General features: G+C 43.5%; 1 protein-coding gene across 5 annotated transcripts in view; it reads left to right on the top strand.

The window, feature by feature from the left end:
• The window catches only part of AKAP8L (A-kinase anchoring protein 8 like), a 55,163-nt gene that overhangs the window by 15,804 nt on the left and 14,308 nt on the right, over positions 1-25,051 (top strand). For 2 of the 5 annotated variants that reach the window (XM_040346277.1, XM_040346275.1), the window contains exons 2-8: positions 2,836-2,974; positions 9,325-9,634; positions 10,813-10,912; positions 15,296-15,333; positions 18,193-18,244; positions 19,752-19,842; positions 19,922-20,063. In XM_040346277.1, the coding sequence (XP_040202211.1) occupies positions 2,836-2,974; positions 9,325-9,634; positions 10,813-10,912; positions 15,296-15,333; positions 18,193-18,244; positions 19,752-19,842; positions 19,922-20,063 (872 nt within the window). The remainder of the gene's footprint in view (positions 1-2,835; positions 2,975-9,324; positions 9,635-10,812; positions 10,913-15,295; positions 15,334-18,192; positions 18,245-19,751; positions 19,843-19,921; positions 20,064-25,051) is intronic. The other 3 variants (XM_040346276.1, XM_040346278.1, XM_040346279.1) reach the window with 3 other exon arrangements.

The following is a 25,051-nucleotide window of genomic DNA, read 5'->3' as shown; positions in this document are numbered from 1 at the left end:
GTTATTGATTCCCGTGGAAGTAAATTAGTATATACAAGAATTCTGATTAAGCCCCTATATGGTAGAGAATAAAACTGGTCGTATGCATGCATGTACAATACATGATCACTAAGCCTAGGTTCACATCTGTGCAGTTCCGTGATTGCGCAGACACAGCAGCCCATTCATTTGAAAGGACTGCTGTACCTGTGTTTCCTTCAGAAAAAGGTCCCAGAACCTTAGAAAAAAAACACAGCTGCACGGAAAGCATGCAGTGCTCTGCCACCATGCATTTCTGCGTTTTTCCATGCACGGGGGTACTCTAAAGAGTACATGGCACCTACGCGTTTTCCTGAAAGCAGTGTGACTGCATGTGGATACAGGAACACGTGTGATTTACACGCACTCGCACACCTGTCCAGATGTCAAGCTAGCCTTAGTAAAGATGTATTGTAGAGGGTCACATCAGACATTTCACAGATGTAATATGGTTCTTTAGTGTGTGTGTGGGGGGGGGGGGGGGGCGCGGGGGGAATACACATAACCCTCTCCCAGGGGGCTATTTTATGATTCTTCCCTCAGTAGCAAATCAGTTGCCACTTCCTGGATTGAGTATTGGGCCTAAATATTTTCATTTTTTACAGGTTTAATATAATAGGTTAATCGGGGGCAGGCACAGAATATTGTATTGTGTAGTAACGCTGGAGCTTGCATCTGAGTACTTTGACTTTCCTACAGTGATCTTTTTCTTTCTCTTTGCTGCACATACTGCTGCTGACTGTACGTTTGTCTTTCTGTGGCTTTCGATAGTGTAACTCCAACTATGTGACACATTTAATACCATAAAAGGGGCTGGTGAAATAACATATTTTGTGAATAATGTTCATTACCTCCATTTGTTTACAGTTTTCATTAGTTGTTTTAACATAATTGCTACTGATATCTTTTTTTTTTTATTTTTTTTTTTTACAGCGCCCAAAAACCGAGAATTCCTAAATATGCAAATAATAACCAAAAAGTCAGGCCCCTCCCTCTTCTGCACCTCGCCATTGGGTGATAAATGTGTTTGACAGCTTTGCAGGCTTTAAAGCGGTGGTTCACCCTCAGTGACACGATTTTACCATCGAGACAGGCATTGTAGCGCGAGCTACAGTATGCCTGTCCCGATTTTTTTTTTTTTTTTACCCCCGTACTCACTGTGTACTCGTACATTATAGATTTCGGCTCCCGCGGGGAATGGGCGTGCCTATGGAGAGGGAGGGTGATTGCCGGCCCTGGCACGTCACTCTCCCCGAAGACAGCCGGAGTAGGTCTCGGCTCTTCACAGCGCCTGCGCACAGGCTATGCGCAGGCGCCGTGAAGAGCCAAGCCTATTTCCGGAGAAGCGTGACGCGCCAGAGCCGGTCGTCAATCATCCTCCGTCTCCATAGGCACGCCCATTCCCCGAGGGGAGTCGGTATCTTCGATGTACGAGTACACGGTGAGTACAGGGATAAAAAAAAATCGGGACAGGCATACTGTAGCTCGCGCTACAATGCCTGATTTTATGGTAGAAGAAATTTTTTTTTATTTTTTTTTGGGTTTATAGGGTGAACCCCCACTTTAAGTTTGGATGCTTTACAATTGCTAACCATTTACATGCCTTCTAAATTATTTATACGGCCATCTGCGTTTTTTGGGGTACAGTGGAACCTTGGATTACGAGCATAATCCGTTCCAGGAGAATGCTGGTAATCCAAAGCACTTGCATATCAAAGCGAGTTTCCCCATAGAAGTCAATGAAAACTAAGATAATTTGTTCCAAATTGACTTCTATGGCATGCAATACCGCATGTGGTCAGAGTTGGGGGGCACCGGAGAGCCTCGGAAATACTCTGGGATAGCTTGGCTGATCTCGGAAAGGTTCGGGAACAGATTCCGAACCGCTCCGAGTGTCACCGGTGCCTCCGCACCTCTGGCCAAATGCACACCCTATTAGCTTGAATTCTGCTTGTGTTGCGAGGTAACACCCGCAAACCGAGTCAGGATTTAAAAAAAAAAAAAAAGTTGCTCATTATTCTAAATGCTTGTTACTCTTGAACCAAGGTTCCACTGTATAGGCAAAGTACACTCTTTTCTTTATTGATGCTCTAAAAGTCAGGAAGGTGTTTTTTATTTTTTATTTTATTTATTTATTTTGTGGCACACTCCTTGGTATTAAGCTTTTTGGCAGAGAAGATAAAGATCACTTCTAAAAATACAAGTTAAAGCGGAATGTGAGGCAAATCTTTTATTTTTTATTGGGTTTGGGAAGGGTCAAAACGTATGTCTGCGTTTTGACCCTGTGAGATATGACTTTCTCTAAAGAACACAACAGGAAGTAAGTTAGGTCATAAAATGAGTAAAAATCCCACCTTTGACAGTTGCCACTGGAAAATGTGCCCCTGTTGGAAGTTATTCCCTTTCTTTCTCCTCTGGTGGCAATTGACATTTTTGACTTCTTCCCAACTTGTCCACCCATTGACAGTGGTCCCTAGTACAAAGAGAGGTAGGATGTCCCCAATGGACTATGTTGGAGGCGACTCCAAAAAAAAAATGGTTTATGCTAGTGATCCATTGCTCCCTGGCAACTGTACCACAATGGTAGCTTCCTTGGCTGTAAAAGATAAGATGGTTTAGTTCCAGTTTAGGTCTTTATACATGTATAGTAAACACAATGGATAATGAATACTATTCACAAAACGAATTTTCCTGCCCTGATTTAGAATGTTAAATAAGCCAGAAAAGTGACTAACGTTGGAGTAATCCTTTAGATAAGTTATCATTGTCCATAAGAAATTTTATTTAAAGAACCTCTTTCCTACTGTTCTTTTGAAGGCTATGAGTCCTACGATTATACGTTTGACTTTGGTTATGATTCTGCTGGTTCAAACAGTTTTGTATCAAATTCCTGGATGACCTCATACCCGGTGGCCTCTAATGGTGGAGCAAAATATTTGGGATCTGGCAGAGATAGGTAACACATGGATGGATGTCAACTGAGGATACAATGAGATGGTTTTATGAAAACTGGATGAGATTATAGGGAATTTGTTAGGACAGAATTATGACCATTGCTGGCTTTTTTTTTTTTTTTTTTTTTTTTCATACAGGCTCGAAGTCTGTGAACTTGATGGTTATTTGCTTGAAATGGTGGCTCACTAGTCACTGAACAAAATGACAGCCACGGAGCCTATACCTTCAGTATTAAGACAGCAATGGCAGGTCCCATATTTCTGTCCCCACAGATTCACTTTAAAGCGAACTTGTCACTGTTTATAGTGTTTGCAACTTGCAGTATAATTTTAAGAGCAGGAGGCTCCCATGTTTCTGGTGTAGCGGAGCTTTCCAAAGGGAGCCTGGGAAAGTCCTGTTGAGGGTTTATAGATCTCCCAAGTTCTTGTATACATTTAGGAATCCCTGATCCATGGTCCATTGTAAGGTTTACTACTACTCTGACCTGGAAGCTCTGAGTAAGAAACTTGTATAGCGCTACATATGCGAACTGAATCGCCTCAAGGAAGTTGTAGCCAGTGCTCTCGGCCCGAGGATCGGACAAGTCCTGGCTGGGAGAGCTGAAAGGTTAATAAAAGCGAACAAGCTGTATATGTGGAGGCTGACAAGCGGTAGGCTTGCTCAGCCTGTTAGGACCTGTATTTTTGTGCAGTTAGTGCCGAGATACCGCTAGACTTTTTATTTTCCCTGTTTGTTTTCTGGAACACTGTACAGCACCTGTGAATAGACTTGTATATAGCAATAAACACAACGCTATTTGTCACTGACCTCACTGGATTTGGTATATGTGCCTGAGACTGCTTACCCCAGGGGGCGTATGTACCCGCTGTCTATCCCCACCTCACATATGGTGGAGGATTGCGGGCATTAATAGCAAGGAACTGCTATTTAAAGGGCCGGTACCTTTTGAGTGCCTAAACATGGAGGCAATCCTCAAACAGTTGGTGTTATCTAACGCTGCAAAACGGCAAACCATTGCTATCGGCCAGGAGCAAACAAAGGCTCTGTACCAACAGTTTGGTGCTGTACAGGGCCAAACCCAGATGCTGTTTGAACAGCTAGCCACTGCTGCAGAAGCAGATAAACTTATATGGGCTAATAATACCAAAACAAAAGCCTAGTCAAGCCTAACTAACAGGCTGAGCAAGCCTCCACATATACAGCTTGTTAGCTTTTACCAACCTTTCAGCTCTCCCAGACAGGACTTGTCTGATCCCCAGGCTGAGAGCAGTGGCTACAGCTTCCAGGTCAGATTAAATTGCCAGTGGGAAGAGGAGTAAACCTTGCACTGAACCGTGGATCAGGGATTCTGAAATGTATATGAGAGGAACCTGGGAAATCTATAAACCCTGAACACGACTTTCCCAGGCTTCCTCTGGGACACTCTGCTACATTCAGTAAACGGGGAGCCTTCACTTCTGACTTTTAAGTCCCATAACACCTTGAGGTGCTCTGTTGAATAGGTGGAAGACAGGGGGAATGTAAAAGTCCTAAATGCAAAACAAGTCAGTTCCTTGCCCTACTTGAAGAGGGTGGCCAAGCTCATAGGATCCTGGGCAATGTTTTAGCAATACCTACTCTTAAAGTGAAACCCCACTGTTTTGGGGGAAAATCCTGTTGAGACTAGTAATATACAGTACATATCAAGGATTTTTAGCAAACTGCCTCTCTTCCCGAATGATACTCAGAAGTGCAACTCCAGAAAGATATTCTCTACTCCTACTTGATAAAAAAAAACTTAATCAGACCCAGTGTTAAAACAGAATGAACATTTCTTCCCCACCAGCTCTTTAAATGTAAGGTCAACTGATCATGAGTTGAAAGGCTCTTTACAGGGATGCCTTGAACTTGAACCCAGTGAGCCAATCACAAATTTAGGTGATCGTTTGACCATATACAAGGGTTTCGGTGAAACCATCAGTCCCGGTCTTGCACTAAGGAATGGTGCTTCTCTAGCACCCCGGAGATGGTCATAAGGTCACCACAGATGAAAGGCTCTCCAAATGAGCTTGAATTAAAATTTGAAGTATTTTCAGCTCTATGAGCCCATCACAGAAGCTAATGATCATTTGGTATTCCAACGGGAGTACAGGGAAAACATTCGATCTCATTGTAATATAAACAGTGCTTCCCTACCACCCCTGTAGACGGTAACATGATCGAGAGATGAAGGCAATTAAATGTATAAAAATCTGGGCTACAGGTGTGACAATCTTCCTGGTAGTCCAATCATGAAGCCCAAATAGACAATTTCTCCACCTTGAACAATGCCACTGTAGGTTACCACCGACTAGAACCACCAACATGTGTGCACTGAAGCTTTGCTGCCCTCTTCAATTCGGAGAAAACCAAGAGATGAAGGCTTGTATGCCACATTTCAGGATACCTAAGATTTTTACCTCAAGCTCAGTGAGCCAGTCTCACAAACGGGGAAAATAGAGTTCTGAAGGTGTTCTGTAATGTAGGTGCAAACATTACAATTTTAAAATTGCTTTTGCAGTCATAGAAAACTGCTTCAAAATTAAATTGTGTAATTTTAAGAGTATTAATTTACAAACGGTGTGTACAATTTTTTTTTTTTTTTAATGAACAGATATGGGGTTTCTTTAAGCAGTTGCAGTATTAGATATATTCAGTGACAGTTTCACCTTAAAGTGTGGCGACCAATAAGATTCCAGTTTTCTTGTATGTGAGTTTTTTTTTTTTTTGTATGGTTGAATATACACTGGTGATGGGTTATATAGCATGTAGGGTGTATATGATCTAATCTGAAAATTATTTCACACATTGCATTTCCTGTCTTATCCCTTGCATTTATAATTTTCAAAACTGCCAGGGTATTGATAAGTTTGTAATTTTTGTAAGTGCAGTTTTGCTAAAAGTTCAGGGCCCTCATAGCAGATGCCTGTGTTTAAAACTTTATTCTTGGTAAGCAGATGTCTTCCTTCACATTGCTTGGCCTGTATGAGGTCAGGATAGTGAAATGGTCTCCACATGCGACCGGTTGAATTGCCTTTGGGGCGCTATTCCTTTTACTGTGGCCAACAATGGGGTATTTTTGCTCCTCCCACAAGTACAGTCGCTAGGTAATTTTTTATTTTACATCCACTACTCACCAACCCTGAGGCATGGCATACTCATACTGTTGATGGGGCATTTTCTTCTCCATCTGGCCCCTAAGGTCTGTAGGCACAAGAACTGGCCCTTTTGTTTAGAACATTTGAAGACCCCTGGCATATTATGAACATACAGCTCTCATACATCAAGGAAGATCAGGGTCTGCGCTGTAGGTTTTGACTTTACCGACATGGACTCTGCTCTTCTCATCTTCCCTGAATAGAAACCCAGCCCTTTTTTTTTTTTTTTTTTTTTTTTTTTTTTTTGTAGATTCAGTGCTGACCCTATATAAACCAGGTAGGGTAAAGGAGGTCTTCTGCTTACCAAAGGCAAGGGATTAGGCTCGCCAAACATTATACAATTTTCTTATTCAGTAGTAGCTATGTAGTACAAGGGCCTGCTTGATTAAATACAAATTGAAAGTGTTTGGGTGTGACCTCCATAATATGGTTTTGGTAAATATAAAAGAGAATTGTATAATGTATGGCCAGCCATACACTTAAATATTTCTAGGATATATCAAAGCTCTTGTGACCCTGTACTTTTATAAGATCATTGCTGTAGTTTTCTAAAACTACACAAAAGATTAGTTTACTTGTAGGTGAAAGTTGATTAGAGAACCTTTATATGTCTAGTTTTGCCAACTGCTGAAACCACTATGTTAAAATTGTTAAATATTTTCCCATGCAATCTCATCTCCTTACTGCAGAGAATTTGTGTTGGTCTCACTGATTGCACTGGTGACCTGACACTGGCTAGCACAGCAGTGGTAGTAGTGAGAAGAGGAGATTATCAGGGTAACTTTAATACAGTGCCTTGCAAACGTATTCATGTTACACCCAAAAACGTAAACCGATTTTATGTGATAGACCAACACAAAGTGGCACAAAATTGTGAAGTGGAAGGGAAATGATGAATGGTTTTCCAAATTTTTTACAAGTATGTGAAAAGTGTGCCGTGTATTTGTATTCCGCGTCAATACTATGTAGAACCACCTTTCGCTGCAATTACAGCTGCAAGTCTTTTTGGGGATGTCTCTACCACACATTTAGAGTGAAATTGTTGCACATCCGTCTTTGTAAAATAGCTCAAACTCTGTAGGACTGGATGGAGAGTGTCTGAACAGCAATTTTCAAGATTTGCCACAGATTCTCAATAGGATTTAGAATGGCCCAGTCAAAGTCCAGACCTAACACATGAATATGATTTTATCTAAACCATTCCATTGTAGCTGTATGTTTAGGGCATTGTCCTGCTGGAAGGTGAACCTCCACCCCAGTCAAGTCTTTTGCAGACCCGAACAGGTTTTCTTCTAAGATTGTCCTGTATTTGGCTCCATCCATCTCACCATCAACCAGCTTCCCTGTGCCTGCTGAAGAAAGGCATCCCCACAACATGATGCTGCCACCACTATGTATCACGGTGGATATGGTGTATTTAGGGTGATGTGCAGTGTTTTCCGCCACAGTGTTTTAGGCCAAAACGTTACATTTTGGGTTTCATCTGACCAGAGCACCTTCTTCCACATGTTTGCTGTGTCCCCCACATGACTTCTCGCAAACTGGACTTCTTATGGCTTTATTCTTGCCACTCTTCCATAAAGATCCAATTTTGGAGTGCACGACTAATAGTTGTCCTGTGGACAGATTCTCCCACCTGAGCTGTGGATCTCTGCACCTTCTCCAAAATTAACCATGGGCCTCTTGGCTGCTTCTCCTTGCCCAGCCTGTCAGGTTTGGTGGACGGCCATGTCTTGGTAGGTTTGCAGTTGTGCCATACTGTTTCCATTTTTAGATGATTTAACCACTTGAGGACCAGCTGTCAGTTATACTGCGGCACGTTGACTCCTCTGGGTGAGCCGTTGTAGCTGTATGTCGGCTGCTTTAAGAGCACTAGGGGGCACGCATGACTATGGAGCCGCATTAACACAGATCTCCGTTCTGTCAGGGGTGAGGAGACTGATCTGTACCTAATGCTCCTCCCCCAGTCTGTCCCATCCCCCCACAGTTAGAAACACTCCCTAGGACACATTTAACTCCTTGATCGTCCCCTAGTGTTAACACCTTCCCTGCCAATGACATTTATACAGTAATCGGTGGCTATTTTTAGCACTGATCGCTGTATAAATGTCAATGGTCTCAAGTGTCTGATCTGCCCGCCGCATTGTTGCAGTCCCGCTAAAAAATGCAGACCGCCATTACTTTTTAATAATAATAAAAATGCCATAAATCTATCCCCTATTCTATAACAATCAATATACGCTTATTGCGATATTTTTGTAAAAAAAGTAGAGAATACATATCGACCTAAACTCAGGAAGACATTTAAAAAAAAAAATATTTATAATGATAAAGTCAAAAATTATTTTTTTTGTTTTTATAGTGCAAAAAACTAAAAACCGCAGAGGCGATCAAATACCACCAAAATAACCTCCTATTTGTGGTGGGAAAAAGGACGTCGGTTTTGTTTGGGTACAGCGTCGTACGACTGCGCAATTGTCATAGCGACGCAGTGCTGTATCTCAAAAAATGGCCTGTCATTAAGGGGACAAATCTTCCTGTCAAGTGGTTAAACCGTGTTCTTTAAGATTTTCAAAGCTTGGGATATTTTTTTTTTATAACCTAACTCTGCTTTAAACTTCTCCACAACTTTATCCCTGACCCTGATGTGAAGTGTTCCTTGGCTTAATGATGCTGTTTGTTAACTAACAAACCTCTGAGGGCTTCACAGAACAGCTGTATTTATACTAAGATTAAATTCCACACAGGTGGACTCTATTTACTGATTAGGTGATTTCTGAAGGCAATTGGTTCAACTAGATTTTAGTTAGGGGTATCGGAGTAAAGGGGGCTGACAACAAATGCATGCCACACTTTTCAGATATTTGTAAAAAAAAAAATGAAAACCATTTATCATTTTCCTTCCACTTCACAATTATGTGCCACTTTGTGTTGGTCTTTCAAATAAAATACATTTACGTTTTTGGTTGTAACATGACAAAATGTAGAAATTTTCAAGGGGTATGAAAACTTTTTCAAGGCGGTTTTAGCAGCAAGGCTCTGTACTTTATTTTTTTTTCTAGTCACCATGCACCCAAAAGTAGGGCTTTCAGTTTACTAAATCTATTATTTTTATGTAGAGAATTATCTTGGCTATTATCTAAAATGTTTTCTCCTTGTAATTTCTGTTGAACAGCTATGGTCCCTACAGTCGAATGGATCAAGGTAGATACGGGTTCTCTGAGACAGATGGAGGATATGGAAATCAGAGAGCTCAACACTCTTCCCAACTTTCCCAGGTGGGGTGGAGGAGGGATGTAAGCAGAGGACTTGGAGGTAATTTCAGACCCCATCCAGCTATTGGCGGATCTGGCTATCCCAAGCCACTCTTGAGCCAAGGACCATTCCAAAACGTAGCTGGTTTCCAGGGACTAAGGGCATTCACTGGCAACTCTTACTTCGGAGGAGGATTCAAGCAGAGGTCCAGAAGACTTTGGAAGGAAAAAGTGCGTACATTATCTTATCTTTCACTTTAAGAGCAAACTTACAGTTTATAATGGCGGGAGATGCTGTTTTCCTGGCCTTACCTTCTATACATGGCAAATTGATCGATTTACTGAGAAATATTTTAATTATAAAAAAGGAGAATGCTTTTTGCATAAGTGAGTGGTATTAAAATCAACCCCTTGGGCATTGCGACAAAACACTAGAGGCTTTTAAGGCCGGCCATACACGGTTCAGCAGGAACTGGCCGAGATTCGAACTGTTAATGGGTAGGCTGATTTTATTAAATTGATCAACTTGGGTAAACCAGCTTGTCAGATTCTGCTATAGTGACAATCACTGTCTTCTCCCAGCGGCATGGCTTCCCCTGCCAGGAGAAGACCATTGCTGATTTCCACTGTCAACACTGTCTGTGGTGATGGGGGAATCGTGCCAATTTCTTTTCGCACCGTGTATGGCCGGCCTTAAATACTTGCCTTCCTAAATCCTGTAATCTGCTTTTGTTTGGAACGGGTCTCAAACTACTCTTACCCCAAAGATAACCTGCCTTTGATGTCAAAGTCCCTCAGAAATGTATGATTGGATTGTCCCTTTAGCCTGTTTAGTGACTGCCTGTATTGGAATCCTCTTCAGTAATTTATTATTCATGCATGCAGATCTTGTTGGATGGATTCTTTAAATTTTTTACATGTAAATCTGTCATGTTTAGCATAATCAGGGCTTCCATCTGATGTTAGAGGCTTGCCACTACCCAACTTTTTGAAAGAGCTGTCTAAGGGTGGGCATCTCGGTGTGCTCAGGTGTGCATTGCCACTGCATAAGCAGCTCTTCTAGGGGTGTCAGCCACTGGTGCTGGGTGAAAGTCTTGGTTGTGCAGTATTGAGTACTTGAAGCCTGAGTATTGAGTACTTGAAGCCTGAGTATTGAGTACTTGAAGCCTGAGTATTGAGTACTTGAAGCCTGAGTATTGAGTACTTGAAGCCTGAGTATTGAGTACTTGAAGCCTGAGTATTGAGTACTTGAAGCCTGAGTATTGAGTACTTGAAGCCTGAGTATTGAGTACGTAACAAAAAAAAAAACTGGCAATTGGGAGAGAGCCATTATAATTCTGTGCACTCAGGCATGAAACCTGAAGTGTTGGCATCTCGGTATCAGAAACGTTGCATTTTTTTACTTTCAGAAGAAGCTGGGAGCAGAAGGAGGAGAGCCAGCAGAGAAGAAGATTAAGGCAAGCAATGAGGGTGATGGGGCAAAAAGTGAAGAGTCGGAATCGGAAGAAGGTGAGATGCTGATGTGTGTAGACATGTTATGAAGTATTTTGTTGAGCGATTGGGTTGGATGTGTAAATGCTCCCATTATTCTACCACTGTCCATCTGTTGGAATTATATGGGTATGTTCAAACTGTTTTGGGTGGACTCCATTTGGCCACCCATGACCATGAAATGCCTCGCTCAGCAGTGTACTGGGTAGATGCTTGCACTGGAATACCTGACTGTTACCCATTAGAAGTATTTCAGATGGCCACAGCTAGACCCATAATGGCGACTCTGAAAACAGTTGAGTCAGGGGGGTACCCACAACATATCCAGCTCAGTGGAACCCAATGTAGGTCCCTTCTGGGACTCGGCTTTGGGCATTTATTCATGTTGGGATATATTTGTGCAGGTTTCCTGTCAGGCCAAAATGGAGCAACTGACAAGGAGGCAACTATGCATTCCTGCAACCTACCACTTTTTTTTTTCCCGCGTGACTTGTTAATGGGCTTGAGCAGTGCACATGCAATTAGCACCTACCTTGATGTATGGATTGGCCAAGTCATTGATGTGATAACATTCAATTGTGACATTGGACAAGCTTGTTAGAAGTACCCCAAGGTATCCATAATTGACCTGATCCTCAGCTGAAAGTCAGATTTGGATGCTGTGGTCATATTATTAGAGTGAGAGTTCAGCTGCATTATCAGGGTATGAGGGCAGGAAACGCAGATTATTTGGGATCTTGGAGATATACAGGAGGTGATAGATGAAAAGAGGAAGGCATTCTTTAGACTACTTCTGATTGATGGAGTGGGTTTTTTCCACAGTTAAACAAAGCTCAACCTTGTCTGAGTCAGGACTCCAAATTTCAAGTCATGAGCTACTAGCCAGGCCTAAGAGTTACTCGCCACCAGTTGCTCCACCCAACCTCTACCCTGCCCCACCCCTAATTACGCCCCTAAACACATCCTGATAAATTATCTCATGAAATTACACTGTTAATTGTTTATGCAGAATTAAGTTACAAAAACGAATATTAACCACTTCCATACTGGGCCTATTTTGGCACTTCTCTCCTACATGCATAAATCATAATTTTTTTTGTTAGAAAATTACTCAGAACCCCCAAACACTATATATGTTTTTTTAGCAGACACCCTAGGGAATAAAATGCCGGCCATTGCAACTTTTATCTCGCACAGTATTTGCGCAATCATTTTTCAAACACCTTTTTTTTGGGGGAAAAAAACAGTTTTGTGAATTAAAAAATAACAAAACCGTAAAGTTAGCACAATTTTTTTGTATAATGTGAAAGATGAAGTTACGCCGAGTAAATAGATACCTAACATGTCACGCTTTAAAATTGCGCACACTCATGGAATGGCGCAAAACTTCAGTACTTAAAAATCTCCATAGGCGTCGCTTATTTTATTTTTTTACAAATTTAGAGTTAGAGGAGGTCTAGTGCTAGAATTGTTGCTGGCGCTCTAACGCACGCGGCGATACCTCACATGTGTGGTTTAAACGGCGTTTACATATGTGGGCGGGACTTGCATGTGTGTTCGCTTCTAAACGCGAGCTACCGGGGATAGGGGCGTTTAAAAAAAACATTTATTTTACTTGATTTCTTTTATTTTCACACTTTTTTTTTGATCACTTTTATTCCTATTACAAGGAATGTAAACATCCCTTGTAATAGGAATGTTTGTGACAGGTACTCTTTATGGAGAGATGCGGGGTCAATAAGACTCCACATCTCTCCTCCAGGCTGGAAAGCATTAGATCGTGAAAAAAAATTCACCGATCTAATGCTTTCAGCCGCGATTGCGGCTGTGTTAACATTCCCGGGACCCGGGCGTGACGTCATAACATCGCGCCCGGGCCTCCGACGATCACCAGTCTACTCTATGGTTTCCATCGGACGCCTGCGGATCGTTTCTCTGGGTCTCCGATGGCAAAGGAGAGCCCGGAGAAGCACCGGATGGCGGCAGAAGGGGGGGGGCGTCCCCTCCCGCCGCCTATAAGAACGATCAAGCGGCGGAACCGCCGGTATGATCATTCCTATGGTGCAGGGATTCGCCGGCTGAAGAGATGGATTAGCCATATACACGTTCACAGGAAATGACATTGCATATAAATTACAAGAATAGTAGAAAAACATTCTTACAATGGGGACGACAAGAAATTCCCCATCCTGCATTTCCATATATATCAAAATGACCGAGAACAATCCTAACATGGAATTTCCTAAAGTGCATACAGCATTTTCTCAATTTGTAGCTATTTGCTAAACCTCGCACTCCTGTCTAGGAGACACTAAGTAGGACATTAGTCCACATCGTGCAGAATAGACCCAAAGCGCTATAGCCATCATAGAACAAAAAGAAAAAGATTAAAAAAAATAGGGGCATAGAAAACAAAGTAACCTAAACAAAAAAAAAACCTTGTGTGCCGCTGTCTCTCCAATCCCCAGTTCTCACCACAGTAAGTGCACAATAAGTTTCACACGATTCAGTCAAGAGCAACATTCCCTTACGTCTCTCCAGAGTTGGTGTCCATGGAATCCACCTATCTACCCCATACATTCTGAAATTTTTTCCTACTACCTCTCGCCTCATACGTCATTTTATACATTGTGACATTAGTATTGACTAGTCCCTTCCAAGCAGACAGAGTGAGATAATCCCTCTTCACCCAATTCAGGACAATTAGCTTCCTGACATAGAAGAGCAATCTTAAAAAGATTTGCATATTATTACTCATTAATTCATCCTCTACAATGCCCAGGAGACATAGAAGTGGGCTACATATATTTGGGAGATCAAAAGTAGGGTTGTCCCGATACCGATACTAGTATCGGGACCGATTCCGAGTTTTTTCGGCGGTACTCAGACGCCGATACCCCGCCCCGATACATAAATAGAATACTTGCCGCCCGCCGCCACGAAACGCCGTAATCCGCCGCCATTCGCCGCATCCCCGCTGCCGCCGACTGTGTAATACGGGCGGGAACATTACAGCTTTGAATAGCTGTAATGATTCGCACCACGCATAGACACTCCCCCTCGCTCGGGTGAACTGTCCAATCCCGAGCGAGGGGGAGTGTCTATACGCAGCGCGGCGCCAATCATAACAGAGATTCAAAGTTGTAATGTTCCCGCCCGTATTACACAGTCGGCGGCAGCGGGGATGCAGGTAAGCGTGACATGGCTGTATGGGGGGGTGACGCTGGCTGTATGGGGGGGTGACGCTGGCTGGATGGGGGGGTGACGCTGGCTGGATGGGGGGGTGACGCTGGCTGGATGGGGGGGTGACGCTGGCTGGATGGGGGGGTGACGCTGGCTGGATGGGGGGGTGACGCTGGCTGGATGGGGGGGGTGACGCTGGCTGGATGGGGGGGTGACGCTGGCTGGATGGGGGGATACATGGCTGCATCTGTGGGGGGACATGGCTGCATTTGGGGACACATTTTAAAAAAGTATCGGTATTCGGTATCGGCGACTACTTGAAAAAAAGTATCGGTACTTGTACTCAGTCCTAAAAAAGTGGTATCGGGACAACCCTAATCAAAAGTATCTGTAATAAACTGTGTAACCTGCGACCATACCGGTCGAATCCTGTTACATTCCCAAACCATATGAATAAAGGTGCCCTCTGCCACCAGGCACTTATGCCAAACGGGGTTCTCTCTTCTGCCCATCATATATAATCTGTGTGGTGTGTAGTACATTTGGTGCAGGTATCTCAGTTGTATTAGTTTGTCCCTAGCGGAGATTACCGTAGGGAGATAAGACGGCAGAACCTCCTCCCATTGGGATTCAGTCAATTCAGGGATCACCGCAGTCCATCTAAGTCTCGTCTTTTCCTCACTTGGCTGTTTCCTTCCCATAAGCATAGCATAATAAGTAGAGATTAAATTTAGTATGTTCAGGACTCGGTATCAGTGATTCCAGCTAACATAAATCATATTTAATTGGTCTAACTGTGATAAAAAAATAAAAAAAAATATGAGTAGCTACTATAGGCACTGTGCACATCATTACTACCTTGTTAAGTAAATATTTTAATGCTATATTAAATATAGCATTAAAAAAAATGGACAGGGGAGCGCGAGCTGACAGTTAACTTTTCCTATTAACAAAGCTGGTGCTTGGTTGCCATGCAGTCTGAGCAGCCACTCTGATGTGGCTCCACACTTGCCTAATGCGACCTATGCAGACAAACTTTTTAACAAATGTGTGTACAGCTTTTGAGTAACTGCAGTGTCTAGTGCAAGGGATATACTACTGCTTGCCAAATCCACCTTTCCCAATATCTTATGCATGGGCATATAAGAGGACCTAGGCCATAGGCAGCCAGCTCCCCATTGTGTTGATTTGTAGTAACTTGAAAATCTGTACTTTCAGATGGAGAACAAGAAGGAGCAGGAACCAACACACAGACAGTAAGTCCATAGAAAATGGGGGTTGATTAAACAAATGACATGAGCACTAATACATAATATATGTATATATGTGTGTATGACTGTATGTCCCAAGCGTGTCGAGATCCTACGGGGTAAATGACCGCACCAGCCAGGAAGACACTGGCTTCAAAAAGTGCCTAGAGGCGATTCAGTTCTCATGTGTAGCGCTATATAAGTCACTCATTCATTCTCATAATATCTGTATTAATACTCAACATCCACTTCTCACGTTCAAGAGGGGAAGGTCAATAATAAAACACATTAAAAACTGAAGGTGAAAAATTGTATATTGTGAAAAGAATTGTACATGGTATGTTCAAAGATTAACCCAGCAATACCCAATACCATTAAAATTAAATAAAACCCTACACTTTAGAAAACATATACAGTCAGGTCCATAAATATTCGGACATCAATACAATTCTAGTCTTTTTGGCTGTATACACCACAACAATGGATTTGAAACGAACAAGATTTGCTTTAACTGCAGACTTTTAGCTTTAATTTGAGGGTGCTTCCAAATCAGGTGAACGGTGTAGGAATTACAACAGTTAGTATATGTGTCTCCCACTTTTTAAAGGACCAAAATTAATGGGACAATTGGCTGCTCCGCTTTTCCATGGCCAGGTGTGTGTTATTTCCTCACTATCCCATTTACAAGGAGCAGATAAAAGGTCCAGAGTTAATTTCAAGTGTGCTATTTGGAATCTGTTGCTGTCAACTCTCAATACGAGACCCAAAGTGCTGTCGCTATCAGTGAAGCAAGCCATCATTAGGCTGAAAAAAAAAAAAAAACATCAGAGAGATTGAAAAAACATTAGGTGTGGCCAAATCAACTGTTTGGAACATCCTTAAAAAGAAGGAAGCACCGGTGAGCTCAGCAACACTAAAAGACCCGGAAAACAACTGTGGTGGATGACCGAGGAATTCTTTTCCTGGTGAAGAAAACACCCTTCAAGACAGTTGGCCAGATCAAGAACACTCTCCTGGAGGTAGGTGTGTCCAAGTCAACAATCAAGAGAAGACTTCACTAGAGTGAATACATAGGGTTCACCACAAGATGGAAACCATTGGTGTGCCTCAAACAGGAAGGCTAGATTACAGTTTGCCAAACAACATCTAAAAAAGCCTTCACAGTTCTGGAACAGCATCCTATGGACAGATGAGACCAAGATCAACTTGTACCAGAGTGATGAGAAGAGTATGGAGAAGGAAAGGAATTGCTCATGATCGAAAGCATACCACCTCATCAGTGAAGCATGGTGGTGGTAGTGTCATGGCGTGGACATGTATGGCTGCCAATGGAACTGGTTCTCTTGTATTTATTGATGATGTGACTGCTGACAAAAGCAGCAGGATGAATTTTTTTTAGAGTTTTTCGGGCAATATCTGCTCATATTCAGTCAAATGCTTCAGAACTCATTGGACGGCGCTTCACAGTGCAGATGGACAATGACCCAAAGCATACTGCGAAAGCAACCAAATATTTTTTTGTAAGGGAAAGAAGTGGAATGTTATGCAATGGCCAAGTCAATCACCTGACCTGAATGCGATTTGAGCATGCATTTCACTTGCTGAAGACAAAACTGTGAAGGGAAAATATAACAAAGAACAAGCAGGAACTGAAGACGGTTGCAGTAGAGGCCTTGTAGAGCATCACCAGGGATGAAACCCAGTGATGTCCATGCGTTCCAGACTTCAGGCTGTAATTGACTGCAAAGGATTTGCAACCAAGTATTAAAAAGTGAAAGTTTGATTAAGATTGTTAATCTGTCCCATTACTTTTGGTCCCTTAAAAAGTGGGAGGCACATATACAAACTGTGTAATTCCTACACCGTTCACCTGATTTGGATGTAAATACCCTCAAATTAAAGCTGAAAGTCTGCAGTTAAAGCACATCTTGTTTCATTTCAAATCCATTGTGGTGGTGTATAGAGCCAAAAAGACTAGAATTGTGTTGATGTCCCAATATTTATGGACCTGATTGTATCTAAAGAACAAAAGGTAATACATTCAAACAATCAAAAATTGGATACATTAGAACTAACCAAGTGTATGAGATATCAATAATCCCTGGGGGTTTGAGCAATGGCTGGTCTCTTTCAGGCTATAGCCTTATGTGCCTGACCTCCCAATGTCTGTACTGGGAAGTAAAAAGTAGAAAAATCCATCAGAGTAATTAGAAAATCGGCAGTACCTTATAACACACTAGACCTGGGAAATAAGTGGTCACATCTGGGTGAAGATCAACTTCACTTTCTTATATAACCACTTGGAGCTCTCATCAGCAGAGCTCAATCAAAATCCCTAACTGGGCAGAGCCGAAGTAGTGGACCAATACAATGCCACAGATACAGGTTATGATTTGTGGTCAGCCACCATAGTGAACAAGCCTTTCCAGTGGGTCAACCATGACATTGGAGCCAAGGCTGAAAAGGTATCATGTGTGACTTTCGACGATATGGAATTGTAGTTGCAGGAATCGGAAACTCCTGCTGTAGCTCTCGGCAGCTAGGTGCATCTACCAGCCACATTCACTAAGAGGTCGCGATCGGCCAAAGCTTTTCGCTGATGCCCGCACAGCGATTATCTGCGTCAATTTGTGTGCATCCAGCAGCAATCGTCGCAGGTAAACACTGGCTGTGTAAAGAGCCAGGAATAGCTGCGGCCACCAGCGTCCTGTTATAGTGAACTGGGCAGGAAGACGCACCTAGCTGCTGAGAGCTGCAGCGGGCATCTGTCATTCCTGCTGCTGCTATTCGCACTGGCCCTGTACTTGCTGAAAATATATTATAGTTTCTCTCTGACGCAATGTAATTACACATTTTCTCTTTCAGGAAGCTGAGGACAAACAAGAAGAGGCAGAAGAGACAAATAAGGGGGACAAAAGTATGCAGAATTACATTTCTAGTAACTTGAACCAGTCCCCTTATGTCTGTATATAGCAGCAGCTGCATTGCTTCCTCTGTTATTACCAGTTCAGTTATATGGGAAGTTGCCAAGCTCCAGGCAGATATAAACTGCATTTGCGCAATTGTAGATAGATGTCCAGCCTGCTCATTGTTTCTTGGTATACATGTCCCAGTCTGTCATAAGCTCCTTGCTTCAAATAGTGACATGCAAAGTGCCTATAGACCTTGGATAGCAGGCAGGGATCCAGCAGCACTTGTTTGGAAGTGACAACACTGAACCAGTGTTATTGAAGAGCCCTAAACAGTTCCCCCTATGTAGCTAGAGTCCTTTAGTTGGCACTAAGAGCTTACTCGAAGATGAGTGGCCATGCCCCCAAGTTACAACACCAATGCCCATCACCAAGCAGCTGTGTTGTGGCATGTAATGCGTCACATTCTCCTCCAAAACTGGAAGTGCCAGGTATTTCTCTTTGCTCCTGGTGGCTGATCTGAACAAAGGGGAGAGAAGGGAAGGTGACGATAATTCTTGCCGGAGAGGAGAAAGTTAATATGAAAGTGGTGCTTTGTATCCGTTCCGGGGGAAGGAGTGGGCAAAGTCGTCTTCAAAGATCTGCTTGAAAGGCCAAGTTCACCTTTTTTGAGAAGCCATCATTTTGTAATTGCAATGCCTGTAGGCCACCATCTGTGTCCCATTGGAGAGATTTACCCTCACCACATGTCTATTGTGAGGTTTTTCCCCTCTTACTTTTCTGGGGACAACCCAAAGTTTGATTTTATTTTACTTTCGATTTCAATGCAAATGGTAAACGAGACAAATAGAGAGGATGAACCTCCCTAATGTGAGCACAGACCGCAATAAAAACTGACAGATTTTCTAATCCCTCTCTACTCTAGAACAAACAAAGTTTTTAGCCTTTTTAGTTATACATTAACATGCAATTGTTTGAGACCCAATGATGTCGTTACTGGGTGTCTCTGGTACCCTTTGCTCAGGTTTGGTGGAAATGGCTGGCAGGCTCCTGTAATCGGAGTATCCTGCCTCAGATCTTTTTCAAAAAGCGTTATGTAAATGAACACATTTCCAGTATCCCTTTAGACCTGTCTGCTGTCCACTGGGAAATACAGACTTTAGCTGTGCGGTCTGCTGATTGGTCGTTTTTGATTATGCACATATAAATAGATGCCAGGGATGTGTTATTTCACATTGAGCTTTGGAACAAAATGATTGATGGTAAAGAGAGCCCATACCCATGAGAGTGGGGCCAATAGGAGTGAAGTGATTGAATGACTAAAGTCTTTCAAACAGGAAATGAGTGGGCTCAAGATGGGTTTCAACATTAAGGGGATTATGTTGTGAAGAATCAAATTTTCAGGAAATTGAGAGTAACCCTTTTTAATTCAACTAAGGACTTGGGGTGTGTGTGTGTGGACAAAAAGGCAAGACTGGAGTTAAGTTTTAAATTTGAGTTGTCCTTGTGGCTCAGTTACCTGTTATTCTACAGAACAGAAACAAACGCCAACCAAGCAACAGCAGGAGATCCAGAGCAGACGCATGCGAGACAGGATGGTGGAGAGGTAGGTGGCCTAATACCAAAGGAAAAGCAGAGACGACTTTAAACCAGTAAGTGTAATCAAAGTTGTTTCTCTGTTACAGGATCCAGTTTGTGTGTTCTCTGTGCAAGTTCCGCACCTTCTACAATGAGGAGATGACCAGTCATATGCAGAGTGAATTCCATAAAGAGCATTTCCACTATGTGGGGGGGAAACTTCCCAAACAGTCATCTGACTTCCTGCAGGTACGAATGACCCTCCAGCATGTATCCACCACCCGGTTATCTCATTGCATTAAACATGCTGACACACCTAGAATGATCTTTGCTTAACCACTTGACAACTGGGCACTAAAACACCCTTAATAACCAGACCAATTTTCAGCTTTCGGTGCTCTCACATTTTGAATGACAATAACTCAGTCATACAACACTGTAACCAAATGAAATTTTTGTCCTTTTTTTCCCACAAATAGAGCTTTCTTTTGGTGGTATTTGATCACCTCTGCGGTTTTTATTTTTTTCGCTATAAATGAAAAAAGAACGAAAATTTTGTAAAAAAATGAATTTTTCTTCATTTCTATTATAAGATTTTGCAAAAAATTAATTTTTCTTCATAAATTTGGCCTAAAATGTATACTGCTACATATCTTTGGTAAAAAAAAAAAAAAAATTTGGATATTATTTAGTCTGGATGAAAGTTATAGGGTCTACAAGCTATGGTACCAATTACTGAAAATTGATCAATTTGATCACATCTGATGTACTGACAGCCTCTCTCATTTCTTGAGACCCTAACATGCCAGAAAAGTACAAATACCCCCCAAATGACCCCTTTTTGGAAAGAAGACATTCCAAGGTATTTAGAAAGAGGCATGGTGAGTTTTTTGAAGTTGTCATTTTTTCCCACAATTCTTTGCAAAATCAAGGTGTGTTTTTTTTTTTTTTTCCCACAAAAGTTTCATATTAGCAGGTTATTTCTCACACACAGCATATGCATACCACAAATTACACCCCAAAACACATTCTGCTATTCCTCCCGAGTATGGCGATACCACATGTGTGAGACTTTTACACAGCGTGGCCACATACAGAGGCCCGACATGCAGGGAGCACCGTCAGGCGTTCTGGAACACCCAGACCAATTCTGACATTCCTCTCCTACATGTAAAAATCATCATTTATTTGCTAGAAAATTACATAGAACCCCAAAACATTATATATGCTTTTTTAGCAAAGACCCTAGAGAATACAATGGCGGTCGTTGCAACTTTTTATCGCGCATGGTATGTGCACAGCAATTTTTCGAACGCATTTTTTTGGGAAATAAAACAGTTTTGTGCTTTTTAAAAAAAAAAAAAAACATTAAAGTTAGCCCAATGTTTTTGCATAATATGAAAGACGAAGTTACGCCGAGTAAATAGATACCCAACATGTCACCCTTCAATATTGCACACGCTTGTGGAATGGCGCCAAACTTCGCTACTTAAAAATCCCCATAGGTGACGTTTTAAATGTTTTTACTGGTTACATGTTTTTAGTTACAGAGGAGGTCTGGGGCCAAAATGATTGCTCTCGCTCTAACGTTCGCAGCGATACCCCACATGTGTGATTTGAACACCGTTTTCATATGTGGGCGGGACTTACGTACACATTCGCTTCTGTATACGAGCACGCGGGAACAGGGGCGCTTTAAATATTTTTTTTTTATTTTTATTGTTCATTTTACTTAATTTATTTTAGTTTGACACGTTTTTCCCCAAAAATAAATGTTTTGATCACTTTTATTCCAATTACAAGGAATGGAAACATCCCTTGTAATAGGAATATAGCATGACAGGTCCTCTTTACAGTGAGATATGGGGTCAATAAGACCCCACATCTCACCTCTAGGCTGGGAAGCCTGAAAAAAAACAAGAAAAAAAACGATCCTGGCTTCGATCGCAACGGTGAGTCAGAAGAAGCACCGGAGGGCGAAGGGAGTGGGGACGTCCCTTTTTGCCTCCCGTAAGAACGATCAAGAGGCGGAACAGCCGCCATGATCGTTCTTATGGTGTAGAGAATCACCGGCTGAAAAAAAATGATATCTGAATGATGCCTGTAGCTGCAGGCATCATTTAGATATCCCTGCACAAAGTCAAGGACCTCATATGACGTGGGCGGGAAGTGGTTAAAACACATTTTTTTCCCCAGAGTATTTTCTGGGTATTGCAAAGTATTGGCCGGGGTATTGCAAAGTATTGGTGTTGGGGTATTGCAGAGTATGGTGTTGGGGTATTGCAGAGTATGGTGTTGGGGTATTGCAGAGTATGGTGCGGGGGTATTGCAGAGTATTGGTGCGGGGGTATTGCAGAGTATTGGTGCGGGGGTATTGCAGAGTATTGGTGCGGGGGTATTGCAGAGTATTGGTGCGGGGGTATTGCAGAGTATTGGTGCGGGGGGTATTGCAGAGTATTGTGTGGGGGGTATTGCAGAGTATTGTGTGGGGGGTATTGCAGAGTATTGTGTGGGGGGTATTGCAGAGTATTGTGTGGGGGGTATTGCAGAGTATTGTGTGGGGGGTATTGCAGAGTATTGTGTGGGGGGTATTGCAGAGTATTGTGTGGGGGGTATTGCAGAGTATTGTGTGGGGGGTATTGCAGAGTATTGTGTGGGGGGTATTGCAGAGTATTGTGTGGGGGGTATTGCAGAGTATTGTGTGGGGGGTATTGCAGAGTATTGTGTGGGGGGTATTGCAGAGTATTGTGTGGGGGGTATTGCAGAGTATTGTGTGGGGGGTATTGCAGAGTATTGTGTGGGGGGTATTGCAGAGTATTGTGTGGGGGGTATTGCAGAGTATTGTGTGGGGGGTATTGCAGAGTATTGTGTGGGGGGTATTGCAGAGTATTGTGTGGGGGGTATTGCAGAGTATTGTGCGGGGGGTATTGCAGAGTATTGTGCGGGGGGTATTGCAGAGTATTGTGCGGGGGGTATTGCAGAGTATTGTGCGGGGGGTATTGCAGAGTATTGTGCGGGGGGTATTGCAGAGTATTGTGCGTGGGGTATTGCAGAGTATTGTGCGTGGGGTATTGCAGAGTATTGTGCGTGGGGTATTGCAGAGTATTGTGCGTGGGGTATTGCAGAGTATTGTGCGTGGGGTATTGCAGAGTATTGTGCGTGGGGTATTGCAGAGTATTGTGCGTGGGGTATTGCAGAGTATTGTGCGTGGGGTATTGCAGAGTATTGTGCGTGGGGTATTGCAGAGTATTGTGCGTGGGGTATTGCAGAGTATTGTGCGTGGGGTATTGCAGAGTATTGTGCGTGGGGTATTGCAGAGTATTGTGCGTGGGGTATTGCAGAGTATTGGGCGTGGGGTATTGCAGAGTATTGTGCGTGGGGTATTGCAGAGTATTGTGCGTGGGGTATTGCAGAGTATTGTGCGTGGGGTATTGCAGAGTATTGTGCGTGGGGTATTGCAGAGTATTGTGCGTGGGGTATTGCAGAGTATTGTGCGTGGGGTATTGCAGAGTATTGTGCGTGGGGTATTGCAGAGTATTGGGCGTGGGGTATTGCAGAGTATTGGGCGTGGGGTATTGCAGAGTATTGGGCGTGGGGTATTGCAGAGTATTGGGCGTGGGGTATTGCAGAGTATTGGGCGTGGGGTATTGCAGAGTATTGGGCGTGGGGTATTGCAGAGTATTGGGCGTGGGGTATTGCAGAGTATTGGGCGTGGGGTATTGCAGAGTATTGGGCGTGGGGTATTGCAGAGTATTGGGCGTGGGGTATTGCAGAGTATTGTGCGTGGGGTATTGCAGAGTATTGGGCGTGGGGTATTGCAGAGTATTGGGCGTGGGGTATTGCAGAGTATTGGGCGTGGGGTATTGCAGAGTATTGGGCGTGGGGTATTGCAGAGTATTGGGCGTGGGGTATTGCAGAGTATTGGGCGTGGGGTATTGCAGAGTATTGGGCGTGGGGTATTGCAGAGTATTGGGCGTGGGGTATTGCAGAGTATTGGGCGTGGGGTATTGCAGAGTATTGGGCGTGGGGTATTGCAGAGTATTGGGCGTGGGGTATTGCAGAGTATTGGGCGTGGGGTATTGCAGAGTATTGGGCGTGGGGTATTGCAGAGTATTGGGCGTGGGGTATTGCAGAGTATTGGGCGTGGGGTATTGCAGAGTATTGGGCGTGGGGTATTGCAGAGTATTGGGCGTGGGGTATTGCAGAGTATTGGGCGTGGGGTATTGCAGAGTATTGGGCGTGGGGTATTGCAGAGTATTGGGCGTGGGGTATTGCAGAGTATTGGGCGTGGGGTATTGCAGAGTATTGGGCGTGGGGTATTGCAGAGTATTGGGCGTGGGGTATTGCAGAGTATTGGGCGTGGGGTATTGCAGAGTATTGGGCGTGGGGTATTGCAGAGTATTGGGCGTGGGGTATTGCAGAGTATTGGGCGTGGGGTATTGCAGAGTATTGTGCGTGGGGTATTGCAGAGTATTGGGCGTGGGGTATTGCAGAGTATTGTGCGTGGGGTATTGCAGAGTATTGGGCGTGGGGTATTGCAGAGTATTGGGCGTGGGGTATTGCAGAGTATTGGGCGTGGGGTATTGCAGAGTATTGGGCGTGGGGTATTGCAGAGTATTGGGCGTGGGGTATTGCAGAGTATTGGGCGTGGGGTATTGCAGAGTATTGGGCGTGGGGTATTGCAGAGTATTGTGCGTGGGGTATTGCAGAGTATTGGGCGTGGGGTATTGCAGAGTATTGGGCGTGGGGTATTGCAGAGTATTGGGCGTGGGGTATTGCAGAGTATTGGGCGTGGGGTATTGCAGAGTATTGGGCGTGGGGTATTGCAGAGTATTGGGCGTGGGGTATTGCAGAGTATTGGGCGTGGGGTATTGCAGAGTATTGGGCGTGGGGTATTGCAGAGTATTGGGCGTGGGGTATTGCAGAGTATTGGGCGTGGGGTATTGCAGAGTATTGGGCGTGGGGTATTGCAGAGTATTGGGCGTGGGGTATTGCAGAGTATTGGGCGTGGGGTATTGCAGAGTATTGGGCGTGGGGTATTGCAGAGTATTGGGCGTGGGGTATTGCAGAGTATTGTGCGTGGGGTATTGCAGAGTATTGGGCGTGGGGTATTGCAGAGTATTGGGCGTGGGGTATTGCAGAGTATTGTGCGTGGGGTATTGCAGAGTATTGGGCGTGGGGTATTGCAGAGTATTGGGCGTGGGGTATTGCAGAGTATTGGGCGTGGGGTATTGCAG

Source organism: Rana temporaria, chromosome 3 (assembly GCF_905171775.1).
Source record: "Rana temporaria chromosome 3, aRanTem1.1, whole genome shotgun sequence".
Classification (NCBI taxonomy): domain Eukaryota; kingdom Metazoa; phylum Chordata; class Amphibia; order Anura; family Ranidae; genus Rana; species Rana temporaria.
The sequence above is the reverse complement of the archived record's forward strand: the minus strand, read 5'-3'. Positions and strand labels throughout refer to the sequence as shown.